General features: G+C 38.3%; 1 protein-coding gene across 1 annotated transcript; it reads right to left on the bottom strand.

Annotated features, from left to right (window-relative positions):
* Nucleotides 1-1,313: 1,313 nt before the first annotated feature.
* Nucleotides 1,314-16,434, bottom strand: LOC114066748 (A disintegrin and metalloproteinase with thrombospondin motifs 20-like). Its single transcript, XM_027901697.1, has 12 exons — nt 16,366-16,434; nt 15,518-15,685; nt 14,126-14,299; nt 10,568-10,738; nt 9,693-9,896; nt 9,435-9,564; nt 9,183-9,277; nt 8,990-9,084; nt 8,464-8,597; nt 7,635-7,726; nt 3,647-3,751; nt 1,314-2,960 (listed from the first exon to the last, which is right to left on the bottom strand). The coding sequence occupies exons 1-12, from the start codon at nt 16,432-16,434 to the stop codon at nt 2,871-2,873; spliced, it is 1,527 nt and encodes a 508-aa protein (XP_027757498.1). The 3' UTR covers nt 1,314-2,870.
* Between the last annotated feature and the right edge of the window lie 1,257 nt (nt 16,435-17,691).

Below are 17,691 nucleotides of genomic sequence, written 5' to 3'. Positions count from 1 at the left end.
CCTAATATGCTGTTATTGACGGGATTGAGAAGATCCTAGAAGCCACATGTCATCTTTAGCTATTACCATTCATTTTTTGTTTTTTTATTGTATGGAATAGTGATGGGACAGTTAAGCACAAATCAAACCTGACTGACTGTGAGCAGCCATGGGCAGCTCAACACATGCAGATCCATGAGGTGGAGCTCACAGCACTCTCATGGGGCACCATGCTATTCTGTTGGGCATCTCGGCTACCCAATGTGATGGACATTCACATCAATTTCAACTAAAGCTTGCAAGTACAACCCATGATTCTCTTTTTAGTTTTTTTTTTCTTTTTTTTTGCATGGGCCTTCTAACTGGTCAACATCATCAAGTCTCCACATTCTTTAGACTGATCATCAGGTTTATGTTTTTCTTAAATTGCCTTCAGGATAAAAAGTTAGGAAGTTGAAATGGAGTTATTGACCAAGCCCTTTTTCCCCTACAAAACCAAAATTCAGGAGAGTCACAAAATGCCAGAACACGCAATTACTTTTTCCCTACACTAGGCTGAAACTCCAAATCCATGATAAAAGAAAGAAAAGATGCAAAAAACTACAGTAAAGTACAGTGCTGTTCTATGCAGAAGTTGAAGCGGGCCACAGGGTTTGCTAGAATCATAGAAAATACATTTTTACTCAAAAATAATTTGTATTATCCAAGAAAAACATGCTGTGTTGAATATTGCATTGGTATTTTGCTTGGTAGTGGATTTTAAGAGTGCCTTTGTGGCAGCAGAGCTGAGTGCTTTCTAGCCTTTAGATGGGCTGAAAAGATCCTCCTGGGGATAGAGGTGAACTGCAGCTTCCCTTAAAGCAGCTGGCAAGGGACCAGGCTGGGAGGGAATTGGTTTGAATTAGCACAAGGAAAAGGAAGATTATTTCAGATTTCTGAATTATGTCAGTTAATGATTTACAGGGCAACCCTCCAAGAAATGTATAGGGCAATATGAGCGGATAACAGCAAAGAGGACATAGAGATGGAGTTTGTCCCTCTGAAGCAGGATTTGCTTCCATAGAAAATATTCCTATGACTATAACCTGCTTGTGTGGCATATATTCCAGTATAAGTAAGTCAACTGTGAAGAAATATTACGAATGCAGTTATTCTGTGCATAAGGAAGTTTAAACATTTTTGCAACATTTGTACTAAGCATATGATACAAAACAAAAAATTCCAAACAAAAGTACTCTGGTATCATTCACACAAACATATTTATTATATAAATATTTTATAAATTACAAGATTTTAATTGTAAATGTAAACACTTCTAGGAAAATAATGTTTTATATTCTTATTAATGTTTACAACTATTACAAGGCACATAGTGCAAAAATACGTTTCTGATGCAGAGATCACAAAATAATTACGTACATGTGTTATCTAAAACAGGAGCTGCATACACTTCTGTGGTACAGTATTGGTTTTAATTAATACATATTGCTAATTCATGACTAACTCTTCGTGGGCAAAAATATGATATAGCTGCCATTTGATCTACCAAGTTTACTAGCATGCAAAATAAATATTTGGTATACAGAATGCATATTTTGAAAGAAAGCATGTATAGTTATCTGGTACATAATATATGTTATTATGCAGGTAGAAAATTTTATTCTGAATACCTGAGAGTTGGCCCTGAAATACATTATCTGTATATGCATATATTTCTACAGTTCTGGACTGTAAAGTAATACAAAACAACAAATCAAAGAGCAAAATAATTTTCTGAACCTTGTAACTCTTTCATACACTTACTTTTCTCGAAGAAATAATTTTAAATAGCAGATGTTAGAACTGTATTTGCAAACATCAAAAAATCAAACTGAGTCGAAGATGGACAGCAAAACCACTGTGGAGCTTAATATTGCCTCTGTCCAGGTTTTTGGCTAAGGTTATTGAAAATTATGTTGAATTGGAATATGAAGGACATATACTACAGCCTTTACTAATATGCCAATTTCCAGTGTAAAGGAGTAAGGTGTATATGGAAAGTGCTTAAGCAAATACATAGTTGTAAAACCACATACAAGACGGTATGGTAAACAGAATACACTGCTTTTACAGTGTACTTGGATGAGAGGCAGGGATTTAGAATCAGTTTTCAAAGCAATTTTGTTCCTTATTTTTTTTTCCTGTACCCATGACAAACCTAAACCCAGATGTTTAACATGTGCCATAGAGATTACAGAGGTTAAACTGCACTTCTCAGGACTACTGCCAGGATTTGAGCACCAAGAAGAATATAATGAAAGGGATGGGGAAAAATGCTTTTACTGACAGAGAAACACACAGATCTATAAAACTATCTCAAGCATTTTGGTTATGTACTACTCTATAAGTTATTGACAGACAATCCCTCAAAGTTTGAACAAAACTGTAAGGACTTAAATTTATTACCTTTCTTCACTGTAGAGTAATAAAGCTTTCCTTTCTATATTTTAGTACAGTCAATCAAGAGGACCAGTAGAGTGTAAATTTTACTGAATACCTCATAAGGTATCACACTGATCAGCTGCAGGTAAAGAATTACAATTATGGTAAAATTTAGAGTGTTGCCTATGGTAGTAACTTCAGCGCAATTTACTTGCTAATATATGCTGTATATTGAATTAATGTCCCCCATTAAAACCTGAAGGCTTATGATTGTGATTTATGCACTTGTTAGCCCACATACAGAAAACATGACCCCAAGTAAATCCTGAGAAAAACAGTTCTTAGTAGTTGAGTGTTACAGTAATGAGAATTACAGAGATGAAAGAATTAAAATATATATACATTGCATCTACAATTTGCGCCAAAATGGCAGATGTTCCTGGTTTGATGCTCATAGTACATCAGAGTTCTCATTGTATTTGAAGCTGGAGACCAGTAATTGTGCTAGGAACACATTTTCCACAAAATCCTCCACATCTTCCATAGATTTTAGTACCATCCTGGGAATTAGACAAAGAGAAAAGTCAGTCAAGAAAAGCAATTGAAATCACAGTTGTACAAAAAGCTTCTCGAAGTTTGCACACAACAGACCCTTTGACAAATCACACCTGCAAATGCTAAACCAAGAGACAGCATCAAATTAGAAAAACGGGCACAGAGATTCTTTATTACTACCACTTTATACTTTGTTTCCTGGCTTAGCATCCAATGCTGTCTTAAACTGTGCATGCTTGCTGTTCCTCTTCAACTGCTCTTGGTTTCCCATGAGAGTCAATTTGGAGGTAAGCAATCTGTATAAGGATCATCTGTACTATGATATCTTTAAAAAAATGTGGGGGGTTGGGTGTTGTGTTTGTTTTTTTTTTTTTAAATATCTTGAGAAGATACTTGAAGATCCCCTTTAAAAGGCATCTGCAAAACTTCTAATAAACCTAATTAATATGACAATAATCTTAAAATCAGTTAACAGAAGTGTAGGTAGGCAGTGTTGGTCTAAATTAGATACCGGACAGTGTGATTAAACATCGTTTTCTGCATTACATCTGAAACAAGACTTAGACGGGTCAGAGGCCTTGAGTGCTATTTTTGATTCACAACTAGCTTTCACTACAGTCAACACTTGTACCTTTTCAGGCGTAATAATCTGAGCCATAAGAGCAGGTAAAGGAAAACACCACTGACTTACATGGGATTTGTGTATGTCAGCAGTCGCATAGTTGCCCTGAGCAATCCACCGAACTGTACTGGATAGTCTCAGACCTGTACCAGTCAAATTAATGCTGAACTGTCCCTAGGAAAAAAAAAAAAAAAAGAAAAAGACAAGGAAAAGAAAATACAGAGCTGATAAGCAAGAATTCAAAACACTAAAACACTTTACACTGGCATATCTGCATGTATCACTTGGGACATATATAAACGTTAAGCACTCAAAGCATAAAGATAATATGGGTTAGTTACACTGCAATACACCCTTTCTGTGGACTCCCAGGACACAGACACAAAAAACAAGTTATTCTGCAGTAAGCACTACCTGTGCATCAGCTGATCTGCAGCATCTGTTCACAGAGTCTCAAGACAAAACTAACGTCAGACAATTCAATTTATTTTTGCCCTTTCAACACAAGATATTTTAATTCACAAAAGGTACAGACTTGAAAAAGGCAAGAATGAGCATGGTTTTCTTGAAGGACCTTTTTTGTTTTTTAAAGTGTCTAAAGTTTTTGGAAACAACATAGTCAAAACATACCGCTGTCTGGAAATTACAGACAAATCACTTCTTAGCCATCTAATTCTCAAATTTTTGCAGACACACTGCCTAAGTGTCGTGGTTTTGCTCTGGGTCAATTTGTTCTCACACCCCACACAATTACTATAAGTTGTGAGAAGGTTTATGCAGACAAAAAAGACTTGATTGGGGAAAAATAATATTAACATTTATTACTAATAAGGTAAAAACTGAAGAACTATATTTACAATTCTACTCAAGTAAAAGTGTTATGTATTTACAGAAATACTTCTCCCCCCTTTATATCAGTCCAAGGAGGAGAAGCAGTCTCTTCCTCCATCTCGGAGCTCTAGGTCTTTTCAATAAAACTGTAACACTTTAAAGCTCTTCTTCTGTTATCTCAGGATGACAACTCTGATACGTCATAGCTGGAACTCTTTCTCTTTTTCTCTGTGTCGACCTCCAGTTACCCTGAAGGTTTTCTCTTCCATGGGCTTGCAAGGAGACACTTGCCTACCATGGATCTTCACTGCAGGGTCACAGGGGATAATGGCTTATGAGTCCATCACTGTTTCCTGTGAGGTCCCTCCCCACGGGAGAACAGTCCTTGATAGACCTCTCCGACATGGGTCTAGCATGGATCCCACATGGATCCCAACATCCCTACCCGAGCCGTTCTTGCTCCAGCGTAGGTTCTCTCAGGGTTACAAAACTCCAGCACCAGCAGCATGGATCTCTCACTGAGATCTCAAGCTTACCCAAGCCATTCTCACCCTGGTGTAAGCCCCATCTCTCTCAGGATCATAAATCTTCAACAGGACTCTGCCTCATTTCAGTCCTTCTCATGAAGTCTTGGCTTCCTTGTACATCCACAAGCTCCTCTGTGAGCGGCATGGGGGTCTCCTCACCCCAACAATCTTCCAAAGGTAGTAGGGATTTATTTTTCAGTCTTTTCCCTGCTGAAGGGAGAGAGCGAAAGGGGGGAGAAACAGCCCCCTCCCTTTGAACTTCTCTCTCCTGTGGCTGCCAGCTTTGACCTTGGAGGTCCCTTATCTCTCTGCCAGAATTCTTCTGCAGCAGTCTTTCGTCCAAGCAGCTTGTCCTTTTAAGTTTTTTTTCCTTCACCCCCTTACATGAGAGAAGGGAGGCTTCAGTGCCACACCTGCCCCCGGCTCAGGGCTGGGGGAGGAGGGAGGCCTGGCCCCCACCTGGGGCCTGCCTCTCTCTCCCTACATGGCTACTACTCCTAATTTCAACTGCGCAACCAGCCTTCTCTTCCATTTTCTTAAATATGTAATTAGCAAAGGCGTTACTGAACTTTTTTATTGGCTTCTTGTCTGGAAATCCATCTGGACAAAACCATCCTCAGCCCCAGAGACTGGTTGGTGGGCAAAACCATGACATTAAACATCATCATTTTATCATATTTCATTTCTTTTTCAGTATAATCAATAAGATAATTGAACATGAACATAAATGGAGGTTAAATAAATAAATGTATTGCTAAATGGAATGTTTTGCAATACAAACCATTTGAAACAGATATAGAAGCTGTTTATTCTAAAATATTTGCCTATGCAAATACTCCAAAAACTAGCTTTAAAATAGTCACTTCATATGAGAACAGGAAATAGCAACAAACTGCACTACCTTGGTAAACAAACTAGGATGCAGAAAATTATTAAATTGCATTAATACAGAAGTGCAATATGCTGGAAAGAAATACTACCTCCACAAAGAGCCTAATGGTTAGTTTAGGCTGCACTACAGTCAGAAAACTGCACACCTCCACACTATTCACTGAAGGTCTGAATTTCTGTATTTAGACCTAGTTTAAATGCTTAAACCATAAGATCAAAGCTTTAGCAAAAGTAAAATTTTTATTACAAATGGTAGCTTCTGTCTTTTATTGCTTAATAATGTCATATATATACATTATTGTGTGGGTATATGTATGTATGCATGTATAAAATTACAGTGTTCAACTTTTTTTCTCGTGATTCACTAAAATTCCTTTGCAAAAATTCAGTCTTTCATTGTTCAGCGTGGCAGATCTATTTTGAGAGCACTTCTGTGTAAAGTTGCTGTGCTTATAGCATTTAACTTAGGAAGAGCTAACATAAACTTTTATGGATAGAACTTTTTGTTCTTCAAGTGCCCACAAAGTGGAAGACTTTCATTTAATGAAGGAGGAAATTCCTACAAATTGCGTGAAATGCTTTCCACAGTTAACAGGCCCAAAGTAACTTCTTTCACAGTGACTTTGCAAAAATAAATGAGAAGTATTATGCACGATTATAATGACAGCTTAACAGCTGTCTGACATATCATGCAGCATGCTTAAGGCCAGGAACAGATTTCATGGATGGAGAGTACAGGAATGGAGGCTTTTGACTGCATCAGAAGCGTAAGAGTCAGTGCAGATCTTATAGATGGAAATGTGTCAGTGCCAAACCATGTAAGCACAATGACCTCACAAGAGAAGTTACAGATGGCAGAAAGATTTATATTGTACTGCACCCAGAGAGTTTGCAGGTTGAAGGTATCCAACTTGTTTTCTTGTCAGGGGTAAAGTCTGCTGAACCTAGGTCCTTCATTTGCAAATAAATTGTACATAAATTGCCTCTAGCTGCCCTTGGTTGCCTCTACCCACAGAGCTAAAGTTTAGTCACCTAGGATTGATAGACATCAGGGGTTCCCGTCCTTGCAAGTCTGAGCCAGTTGGACTTAACTCCTTTATAACCAGTGACAAGAAATTCACTTCCAGAGGACAGCTGACCTCATCCTAAATTGTCCAGTAATAGAGTAAGATTAGTTGAAGTGTTTTCTAGGGAATCCTATTTCTGTCAATGAGTTCCAAAGTCAGCCTAGGTTGACTAGTTCAGACTAGGACTACATCTGTGTTATTGAGAAGGACACAGAGTATGAGCAGACCTGTAGAGCGAAAATGTTGGGTCAGAGAGCCCAACATCTACAGACAGTGCACAACTAGGGGTCTTCCTTTGGACTAACTCTCTTCTAGTTCCACAGACTGAATCCTCATTAGAGTGCAATAAGAGTGTAATAAGATCCTTCCTTTGAGCTCATTATTTGATTTAGCTTCATCCAGAAGGCACCCTGTTCATGTCTTTCAAAACTTCCCTTGAGAAGAGGAAACAAAGAATATATCACATTGAGAGGGAGTAGTAGATGAAACACACAGAAAGCTGGATATACATAAATGGAGCCTACAGGGAAAGGGTAGAGTAAACAATTTCAGGGAGAAACTGTGAGCAAGGGATAGCGGAACAGGAGAGAAGAGAGTAAGAAGAGAGTACTTATTAATGTTGTACACTGACAACACAGCATAGGAGACTGGTTTAGAACCTTGCAGCTCCAAATAAGTCACACAAATATTTTCCCCCTCTCTTATGTGAACATTTCAAGGAGATAAGAAATCATTGAATACCTGTGGACATCTGGCAGCACTGTAGCAATCTCCAGCTGTAGCAAATGGTACTGCTCTCCCAAGTATAGTCTGAGCAAAAAGAAAATCTGTGGCTAGAAAACAGAAAATTACTCAACACAAACTGCTGCATACAAAGTTCAGGTGAAAACAGTGTGAAAAGTCATTAACAGGGTGTTTTATTGTTGGCCTTGGGTGGGATTTTTTTTGGTTTTGTTTTTTATTGTTTATTTGGAGGGGGAGGATATGTGTTTTGATTTGAGAAACAACACTTTATTTAAATTTTGGTTACTGCAACACTAGTCCAACCTGCAAGCCCAGATTTCTTTCTGAGATACAAGGGGGCTAGCTATGAGGAAGATGGATGCACACTTGGACACTGTGTCAAGTGTGCTGATTGTGGACCAACATGACAGCTTCAGGCAGGGGCTTGAAAGTGCTGTGAGATTCCCTGTCCATTTATTTAGTGTGTGCCAAGCTCTAAGAAGGGACTTAGTACAGCATAGGAAGATTTCCACAAGACAAATAAGTCATGGACTAAAATGGAAAAAATTTATAAAATGAAGAGAGTTCACATATAAAATATGAATCTATGAGATTCATGCCACTTGACCACTTGGGACAAATTAACATAGGAAGTAGTGGTGGTTTTTCTTTCTTCTTTCTTTCACCTTTGAAATTCCCATTGAATTCCTAAATTAAATAAGAGTTTTCTTTGCTCCAAAATAGTACAACTGGATCTATAAGTGTGTTAAAATGGTAGTTTGGTAATTGTGATCATGTACAATGTCAATAGAATGCCCACATTGGCTAAAACTGACAAAACGCTTACTTTTAATTTGCATGGAAGCTACATCAAATCTTATTTTGCTAAAAACCGTGAAGCCAGCTGCAAGGTAATCATTTCGACAGGCACAGTCTTGCCTTCTGCTTCCATTGAAAGGACATTCATATGGATTCTGCAGCCTAGAGAATAGCAAAGATTTAATTTTACTTTTGACATTTTTCCATAACATATCATAGTGAAAAATAAGTGTATATGACACATAAAAAATATTAAATAACAGTTACTGAACAAAAAGTTCAGCTTTTAATCTTCACTCAATTGAAATAATGTTGATTAAAGCCGTTCCTACTAAAGTCAAGATAGAAAAAAAAATACAATCATTTACTGCAACTAATGTTATTTCAGCCTAAAAGTACCTACATTTCCATATGTGCATTCACATGCCTGGATATTCAAAACAGAAAATCAAGGACAAATAACCTACTCACCCTTCTCACAGAAAGTATTTTTTTATTATTTTACTTTAGAAGGAATAAATGCACTTCATAAAGTTATAAAACTGCTTATGTACCTTAATCCATATACTTCAGAAAAGTTGTCTGCTTCACCTTTTACCAATGTCAAATATTCTTTGGGATTCTCCAAGTGCATGCCTGAGCAATAGATCTGGAAGAGAACATACAACCCTTTAGCAAAGTGTGTGTTAGAAAAGTGTTATTTCATAAACATTTGAGTTCATAAAAACTCATAAATATTAACAGTACCTTTATCATGCTTCCCTTAATGTTAAGTAGGTATTCACCATCCTTTCTAATCCCTTTTTTAATCTGCATATCTTTGCAGGTGGTAAGAATTTCACCTTCAAAATGAATGATTAAATCATATTAATATTTCAGGAATAGAGATTACTTTTAGGACTTAAATTTGAATAATTGTGCTCTGAATATATTTATAGCTTTAATATACACGACCTGAGAAAATATTAACTTCAGTGGAAAATTACAGCTGTCACTTACATTCTTCCTCGTGGCAGATCCTTCTGGCATTTGGTTTTAAATGTGGCAGGCACAAGTCACTGGATAAGCCATTTTCAGCCATACACTCTACAGTTCTCTCCTTTATCCCCACTCCACAAGATACTGAGCACTAGACATGGATAGTCATCAAGAGTTAGTTTAGAAAGTAGTAAATAATTAACATCATTATGTCAGAAAATTAGTTCTTTTTTATGTTAGAGATAGCTATCAAAAATGAGCTTGCAGATCTGTACTCACTTTGGTCCACTTCCCCACTCTCCAGGTAGCTGTTTTTGAACATCCCTTGAACATTGAACATTTATAAATGTATGGGGATGGCTCTACTGGGCATTCTCGGTATGCTACAGTTTGAAGGCCATGGGTATGCTGATTTTGAACAGAATGGATTCCAACACAGTACGTGATCCTCTGCTGGTAACCAAACCCACAGCTGGCTGAGCACTAAAATAAGCACAGACATAATTTCTGTGAAACTGAACCTTTCTGCAGAAATGCCTTTACAGATAAGTCAGCTCTGTTCCTTGCTCTGGCAAAAGCCTGTAATCATATGTGTGCCACCTTGGGCTGGCACATCAGTATGCAGAAGTGAACAATAGTTACACATTCAAAGTCTACAATAGTTACACATGCAAGGAGTTGGAAAGCTCAATGCTGCCCTTTTTTCAGAGCTCACAGAGGTTCCAGAGCCATTCCCTCAAAGCTGTGATGCACACACAGACACACACACACACAGGTAGTGCAGATGTGCAAAGGAAACAAAGCACCAATCAATCGCTTTATTGACATCAAGGAAAAGATTTTGGTTACTTCAGTGATGTCAGCTTGCAAGACAGTTTCTTGGGAACCAGCAAGGCAATCCTGTGGTAGGGGCAGCTCTCCTATAGCTGGTGATCATAGGCCCTGGCGGGTTAGCAGAGAACTGATAACAGATGCTACAATAAGTCATGGTTGACTGGGAGGGTCAATGCAGAGAAAGTATAGACAGCCATGTTCAAACGAAAACATACTTTTTTTTTTTTTTTTGCTACACACATAAAGTACATTTTAGAGCAATACAATATTCTTAAATGTAAAGTTATATAAAAGATGTATGAGCAGTATAGTTACTGTACCTGTGACAGTTCTCCTGTGAACACAACATATTTAGAGGGAGCCACTCTGCAGGTTTTGGATGATGGAGGCTTTGTGGCAGGATCACAGAAGCTTTCATCCACTTGGAGCTTGTTTCCATTCACACACCTAATTTTTCGGTATATTTTCTTTCTTCTAAATGATGATGAGCACTAAAAGTGAGAAAATCAATCAGTTTTTGCACTTAAACTAGACATTTACAGAATGAAGTTATCTACTGATTGCCACACACTAGTAAGACCCAGACAGCAATACCTTTTATGACATCTGCTATCAGTGTCAGACTGAATTACTCACTGAATCAGAATCCTTTAAATTTTCAAAGTTCAGCTACCTCTACTCAGCTGACAAAAAACAACAGTGTGTAATAACAACACTCTAACTGTTGGGTGAGGCAGAGGAGAAAATTAAAATGTCAAACCAAGATGATAGGGTGAGTGTAAAAGCTCTTTTGTATGAGAAGGGAAGAGCCAAAAAAGGATTTCAGTAAAATATGAAAGGAGTAAACTGGTCTTGAAAACAAAACAAAAAGTATACCTCCAAGCATGTACATATTACACTGATAAATAAAATTAAAAGAAAACTGCCTATTAATTAAGCCAGTGCCAGCTTTGGGTATCAGTACCTGCTGAGCCTGTGCCTTTTCCCTCAGGGTCCTCAGATCTCTCTCCCCATGGTAAGCTCTTGGAATGGAGAGTCATCACAGCTCTACCAGGACAGGATGAAAACCTGGCTGCCACCAGAATCCAGAAAAGTGCAGGTACAGGCTAAGTAATACATATCAACATCAAGTCCCCAGCCACAGGGGCCTCAACTAAGCTGCTTGGACTTGCAGTGATAAAGAAGAAAAACTCACCAGTCTCAGCAGAGGCCATAATCAATAGCACCACTTACTACAGTCTATAGGCTGCTGGCCATCCTTGCTGACAGGATACACAGCTGGCCCACCCTTAGCTCTCCACCAGGATGCCAAGGTTGCTCATCCCCAGCCCGAGTTGCTGCAGCAGTGCTTCCTTTCCAGGGGTAGCACTTTGCATTTGTCCTTGTTGCATCTCATGAAGTTCCTGTGGTCCTATTCCTGTGACATGTCCAGGTCCCCTGTATGGCAGCCCTGCCCTCCAGCAAGCCAAACAATCTCCCCAGTTTGGCACCATCTGCAAACCTGATGAGCAAGCACTGAGCCCCGAGGAGCTGCTCCACAAAATTCGCTAACCTAAGTACACTAATGAAAGAAGATGAAAAATACACACTTAGGCTTTCAAACTTCATTTAATCTGACAGCTGTAAACATGTACAGACCCAGATAAGGGGAGTAGAGCTTGAGGAAAAAACATCTGATAAAAATTCACTTACATTAGGTAGAAGCAAGATTCTAAGACTGAAGGCGAAATTTAAGCATTGACTCATGACTAGGGTATTAAGTGCTTATAAGCTCCAAATCTTGCTGTGTGATAATGCTCTTTCTTGAAAAGGTGAGGTGACAGTGAGGATGGCAGGAAATCAGAGAAAGCAGTGAAAGTAAATCAGTGAGAGGCTTACCTACCCATTCAGAAGACCTGCAAGATACTGTGGCCCAGCAATGGAAGTCTTAAATGCATTAAGCCTTTAAGAAACCTAGTCGCTCACAGAGCGAAAATGTTAAGCTTCCTGTCAATCAGCACCCCCAGATCCCTTTCTGCCTGGCTGCTCTCCAGCCACTCTGTGCCCAGCCTGTAGCGCTGCAGGGGGTTGTTGTGGCCAAAGTGCAAGACCCAGAACTTTGCCTTGTTGAACTTCATCCCACTGGAATCAGACCATCTCTCCAGCTTGTCCAGGTCCCTCTACAGAGCCCTCCTGCCTTCCAGCTGATCGACACTCCTGCTCAACTTGGTGTCATCTGCAAATCTATTAATGGTACACTCAATCCCCTCATCCAGATCATTAATAAACATGTTAAACAGGGCCTAACACTGATCCCTGGGGGACAGCACTGCTGACCGGCCACTAGCTGGATGCAGCCCTGTTCACCAGCACTCTCCTGGTCCACCAGCCAGTTCTTAACCCAGCAGAGTGCCACTGTCCAAGTCGTGGGTTGCCAGCTTTTCCAGGAGTATGCTAGGGGAGACAGTGTCAAAGGCTTTGCTGAAATCCAGGTAGACACATCCACAGCCTTCCCCTCATCCACCAGGTGGGTCACCTGATCATAAAAGGAGATCAGGTTGGTCAGACAAGACCTGCCTTTCCTAAACCTGTGCTGGCTGGGTCTGATTCCACTAGTGTACTAACACTACATGTACAGGGCTGTATATGAATGTGGCGAGAGAAGGGAACAGAACACAGGAATTTCAAGAAAATGGCAATATCTGTGTGGAAGAGGCTATGAAAGCTGGAGGACGTAGTGAAACACAATGCATTTGTAGTGGAGAATAGTTGGAATATACAAATATTTGCTGGGAAAGGAAAACTCACCGTCATTCTTTGAAAGTGTATATTTGTGCTAAAAGGACATTCTGAGACACTTTCACTAATTTCTGATTTTAGCAGCAACATATGAGAAGAGAACACTGGAAGAAATATATATTTGTACTCTTTTCTCAGACAGAGGAATATGTATGTCTAAACTGCATTACTACAATCCAGGTTTTGCAGAGCACCAGAAAATGTTTTATATATTAACAGTTGTCAATTCTACAGAATTGTGTCTCTGAGACTTTTGAGTCTTCATTTTCAAGGTTTCAGGGGCTGTTGCCCTAGGAACTTTAGCAGTGCAGATTATTAAGATGCCACAATTGTACAGTAAGAGATAGGCTCTTTTATAACCCTTTTCAGGAATTACACATAATGTATGTTTGCATAAATAATAGCAGTTACTAAATTTTTAGCATGTAGAAAATAGTCATCACTTTTTGAGAAATGACACCTCTTTTCTAAAGGCAACAGTAGATTTTCTTAAATAGGAAAAAACACATTTGGTAGGAGAATGCTGAGCTTTATTTTCTTACCCTGCTTCATAATTGGTAGGAGAATAGTGAGTTTTATTTTGCTTCTTATCTTTTCTTTAAGAAGAAAAGATGCTTTAAATTTTAAGGACGCTTTAACTCTTCCATACAGAACACTTTGAAAACACTGCAGCCCAAAGATTTTATGTCCAAGTTTTTTACTTCCACATAACATTTCTTTTGAATTTCTATTTTTGAATACTCCTTTTTCAAATGATATTTCATAATGAGGATTTATTAAACATCTTATGCCCTATGTGGAGAACTAAGTAGCAACAGTCTTATGAATAGGTACCTGCTCAGAGCTCCACCAGAGCTTTTCTCTACAACAATAGACAAGTAAATCCTGAATAAGAAAGTAAAGAAAGTCTTAGACATTTTTTGTCACTTTTTAAGTTTTGCAAATATATTTCAAAATATACAGCATGGTCACTTGTTATTCAGTAGCATAAAAGCAGCTATTAAAAATGCATCCAAATGTGGGGAAAAAAAAAAAAAGAAAACTTAGTATGACATACGACATCACTCATTTGCTTCATACAAGTTGAAAGTCTTACTTACATCTTCCCATTCATCTGCCAGCCACTGGTAGGCCAGGCAGGCAGGCAGCCAACAATGCCTCTCGCTAGCAGGGCGGGTCTCATGGCTACACATTGCTTCACTCACTTGCCCCAGGCCTGCCAGCTGACAGTAGATGTCCCTTTGCTGAATCCCCACTCCACAGGATACAGAACACTAAAATTGATCAAAATTAGTTATGTCAGTGTGAAATTAAACTGTCCCCAGAAGGGATACACTTGTCATTATTGCAAGTTCTTAGGATATTATTTAAAATATACTTCACATCCCTTATGAGTGTTTCATTATACCTAAAGAAACTGATGTTGAAAATGCAAAACTACCATTAAAATAAAAATTTTTAAAAAAGACAGAAAACAAGTGCTTCTGAGTTACCTAACTGAGCTCTCTGCTTATCTTTTTTTCACAGTATGGACAACCACTACAGGCATATGCAAAGCAAAAGTTTACATTTTTGCAAGATCAAACATTTGCAGCTCTGAGTTTACATCATGCCTTTATTAGAGACTGACAGTCATGTCTGTTGTTTTAAAATGCAAGTATCAGAATAAAAAAACTTCTCAGTGTTTCATGTTAGAAAATCCTGCAAATGGTACAGTATGTTGAGGACACTTTTTTTTCCTTTTGCAGGTAGTACTAAGGATTTTGAAACCTGAGATACCTAAATACCAAATGCTTCTTTTCATTCTCCTGGCCAAAGGCATTTCACTATACCCCTAATGCTAACTGAGATAGACAGACCCCCTTTTACACCAGTCAGAAGCAGGACTAGGTCCCAAAGCCTACCTAAAGATTCTCAAGCCTAATCATCAGGTTCATATTGTTCTATCAAGTGTGGCCAAAATGTGGAGAGTGATAGCATGTCTTTACCAATAAGGGGTAAATGGGAGGATTTATATGTTGAAAGAGTGAGTGAAATGCAAAATATTGCAATGTGCTCAGTTACACACAATTTTACAAGGTAAGAGATGTTTTATAAGACCAAACCAGCAAAAAGGCCAATATTTGTGCCCACAAGCCCTTTTTCTTGTCCTTCCCCCGCAAACCTGGCTTCACTTCAATATTTAGATTAAGATAGCAAATACAGTGACATTACTGAATCCATCACAGAAGGTAAGAAGTAAACTTTAAAGCTAAGTTGAGGAGAGTCCTAAGTACCTATTCAGTACAAAATTCAGATTATCAAATACTTGGTTTTTACAGACTTTTTCATTACTCTTAAAAGAAAGAAAATATAGTGAACTACTTGCTAATTTGTAGAGTTCATTGTGATGTGCATATAAAAACCCTTCCTTACAATTATTTCCATTGAAGCAGTGTATCATCTTGTCTTGTACTCTCACGATGAAGGTAGTTATGTCAGATTTTACTTACCTCTTTCCATCTGCTGACCTTCCAGACAGGACATCTTCCAGCTCTACATATTTTATGTGTTCGTGGTTTTTTCAAATGTTTGCAGTTTTCTTCTTCTATTTTAGATTGGAAGCTATTAAAACAATGCACATCACGAAACTTCAAACCTTTTCCACAGGAAACAGAACACTGAAAAGAAAAGTGTTATTTCATTACTTTACTAAAAGTCTCAGAGGAGTAAGAAAACCCGAAGAAGTTGTGATGTCACCCAAAATGGACTCTGTGACTATAGGAATAAGCTTCTGTAATGTGACACATCTGCAATACCTATCTGAAATTTCTGTGTAAGCTCTCTTGTACTGAGCATTACTGATCAGGTGCCAAATATTTCTCACATCTTGTTCATTCATTGATGTCGTTATTGACAAATACCTGAGCTCAGCCATCTGTATCCATGCAGGAGACAGCTTGATACTATGATCTCACAAGAACATGCTCTAGCGGCCTCCTGTTTCCAGCACACTGCTATTTTCATGTAAGCATAATGCTTATCATAAGCATTAAAGAAAGGAAAACGCAAAATCATGGCTTTCCAGCTATTAGGCTACAAAGTCACGTTTGCTTGGCATCACCCTTCCATGAGGTTTGGGTATCTTGCTTGTTTGTATGTGGCAAAGAGGCAAGGGAAGAGGTATAAAGTAGATACCATCAGTTAAGGTGCAGTCCTTGGAGGTATGGACTTGCCCTGCTACCCTAGTATTCTGTTTCCTCCAGAAAGCTGCTACAATACATACAACTGGCTCTAGGATCATCCTTACTCCCTCCAAGTTTAAACTGATGAGGCTGCAGATGTATTCTGTGAAAGCTACCTTGTCAGTATGCCCTAGCTGTGACTGGAGTGTATCTGACGGACCAGACTCTTCTGGAGAAATGGCCATTTCTCTGCTAAACTGCTGGACTGCTGTCAGACTTCAGTGAGGCTTGATTTTAATACTTCACATCAGGGCTGTCCTGTGCACCTGCACTACCTGCACCTGCTTGCTTTCCATATAAAACCTGGCCAATATTTGCCTGAGAACAACAGCTGGGTGACAGTTTTAAAAATATAGAACAAACATCTATAATAAATTAGCCTCCTAGGAAGGAAACATTTTTCACAGTAACAACAGTTTGTTAAACAGAATCTCAGCTGACTCAGTTGTCCTCAATACTGCAGCAATTCCTATGTGTCCTTAAGCATTTCTATGTGTAATCTTAAAAGTTTAATTAAAACTGCGACTCTGTTTAAAATAAAATTGTTGCACAATAAAGCAATACATTTATCATGCAGTGCAATGGGTAGCATATTTCTCTTTTGCAACTGTATTTAAAACAAGAGCACTGATTTGGTCACAGTTTGCATTTTACATGTCTGCTCTAAAATCTCAGTAAATAAGAATGTTTGTCTTTATTTTGGGGGCTGAGACTACCACAGCACAGAATTTTCATCTCCCAGCACAGCATAATCTAACTGTTTAATTTCTCCTTGGCCTCAACATTAAGTACTAAGATAACACTTTTCAGTAGCTAAACATATTTGTTTATACACCTTGTGCAGATAACTTATATTAAAAAAAGAGAATACATTTATTGTACAGGGCTAATGGCTGCTAACAGCAGTAGACTATACAAAGAAATCGCTTATCCTGCATCTCAGTCTTAGAAAGACCTTCCCATATCTCTCTCTCTACTAGATTTAACATTATGCGTTTACTTTTACATAGGTTAGAACTAGATTTGAATTTTTTTGGTTGGGCTGTTTTTCCCTTCATTGGTTCAAATTCAGTTGAGTTATCTGTGTTATATTTAAATGGCCTAATTCAAATGGCCTTTATAATTTGTGCTATTCCTTCTTCTAAAGAAAGAAACAGAAGATTTGTGTGTTCAGTTAGTCTATTTAAGATATTGTTAGCAGTTCCAGAGCAATGCTTGCTTCTCTTTCATAAAGATGTTCTACTAAATTTATTAATTACAATAGAATTACAGAGGAATTAAGAGAATCCACACTTGTTTTTAATCCTATTAGATTGGAAGCTGAAGAGGGAGTTCAGAAAGGAAAATAACAGTTTAGATGTTAAAAATAACAGAGGCTTTATGAACAGTTATTTAAAATATTTCACTCAAATACCATTCAGCTTTGATGACTAAAGCAAGCT

Source organism: Empidonax traillii, unplaced genomic scaffold (genome assembly GCF_003031625.1).
Source record: "Empidonax traillii isolate 1590-97213 ecotype Southwest subspecies unplaced genomic scaffold, ASM303162v1 scaffold806:size288228, whole genome shotgun sequence".
Lineage (NCBI taxonomy): Eukaryota > Metazoa > Chordata > Aves > Passeriformes > Tyrannidae > Empidonax > Empidonax traillii.
This window is presented reverse-complemented; position numbering and strand designations above follow the sequence as displayed.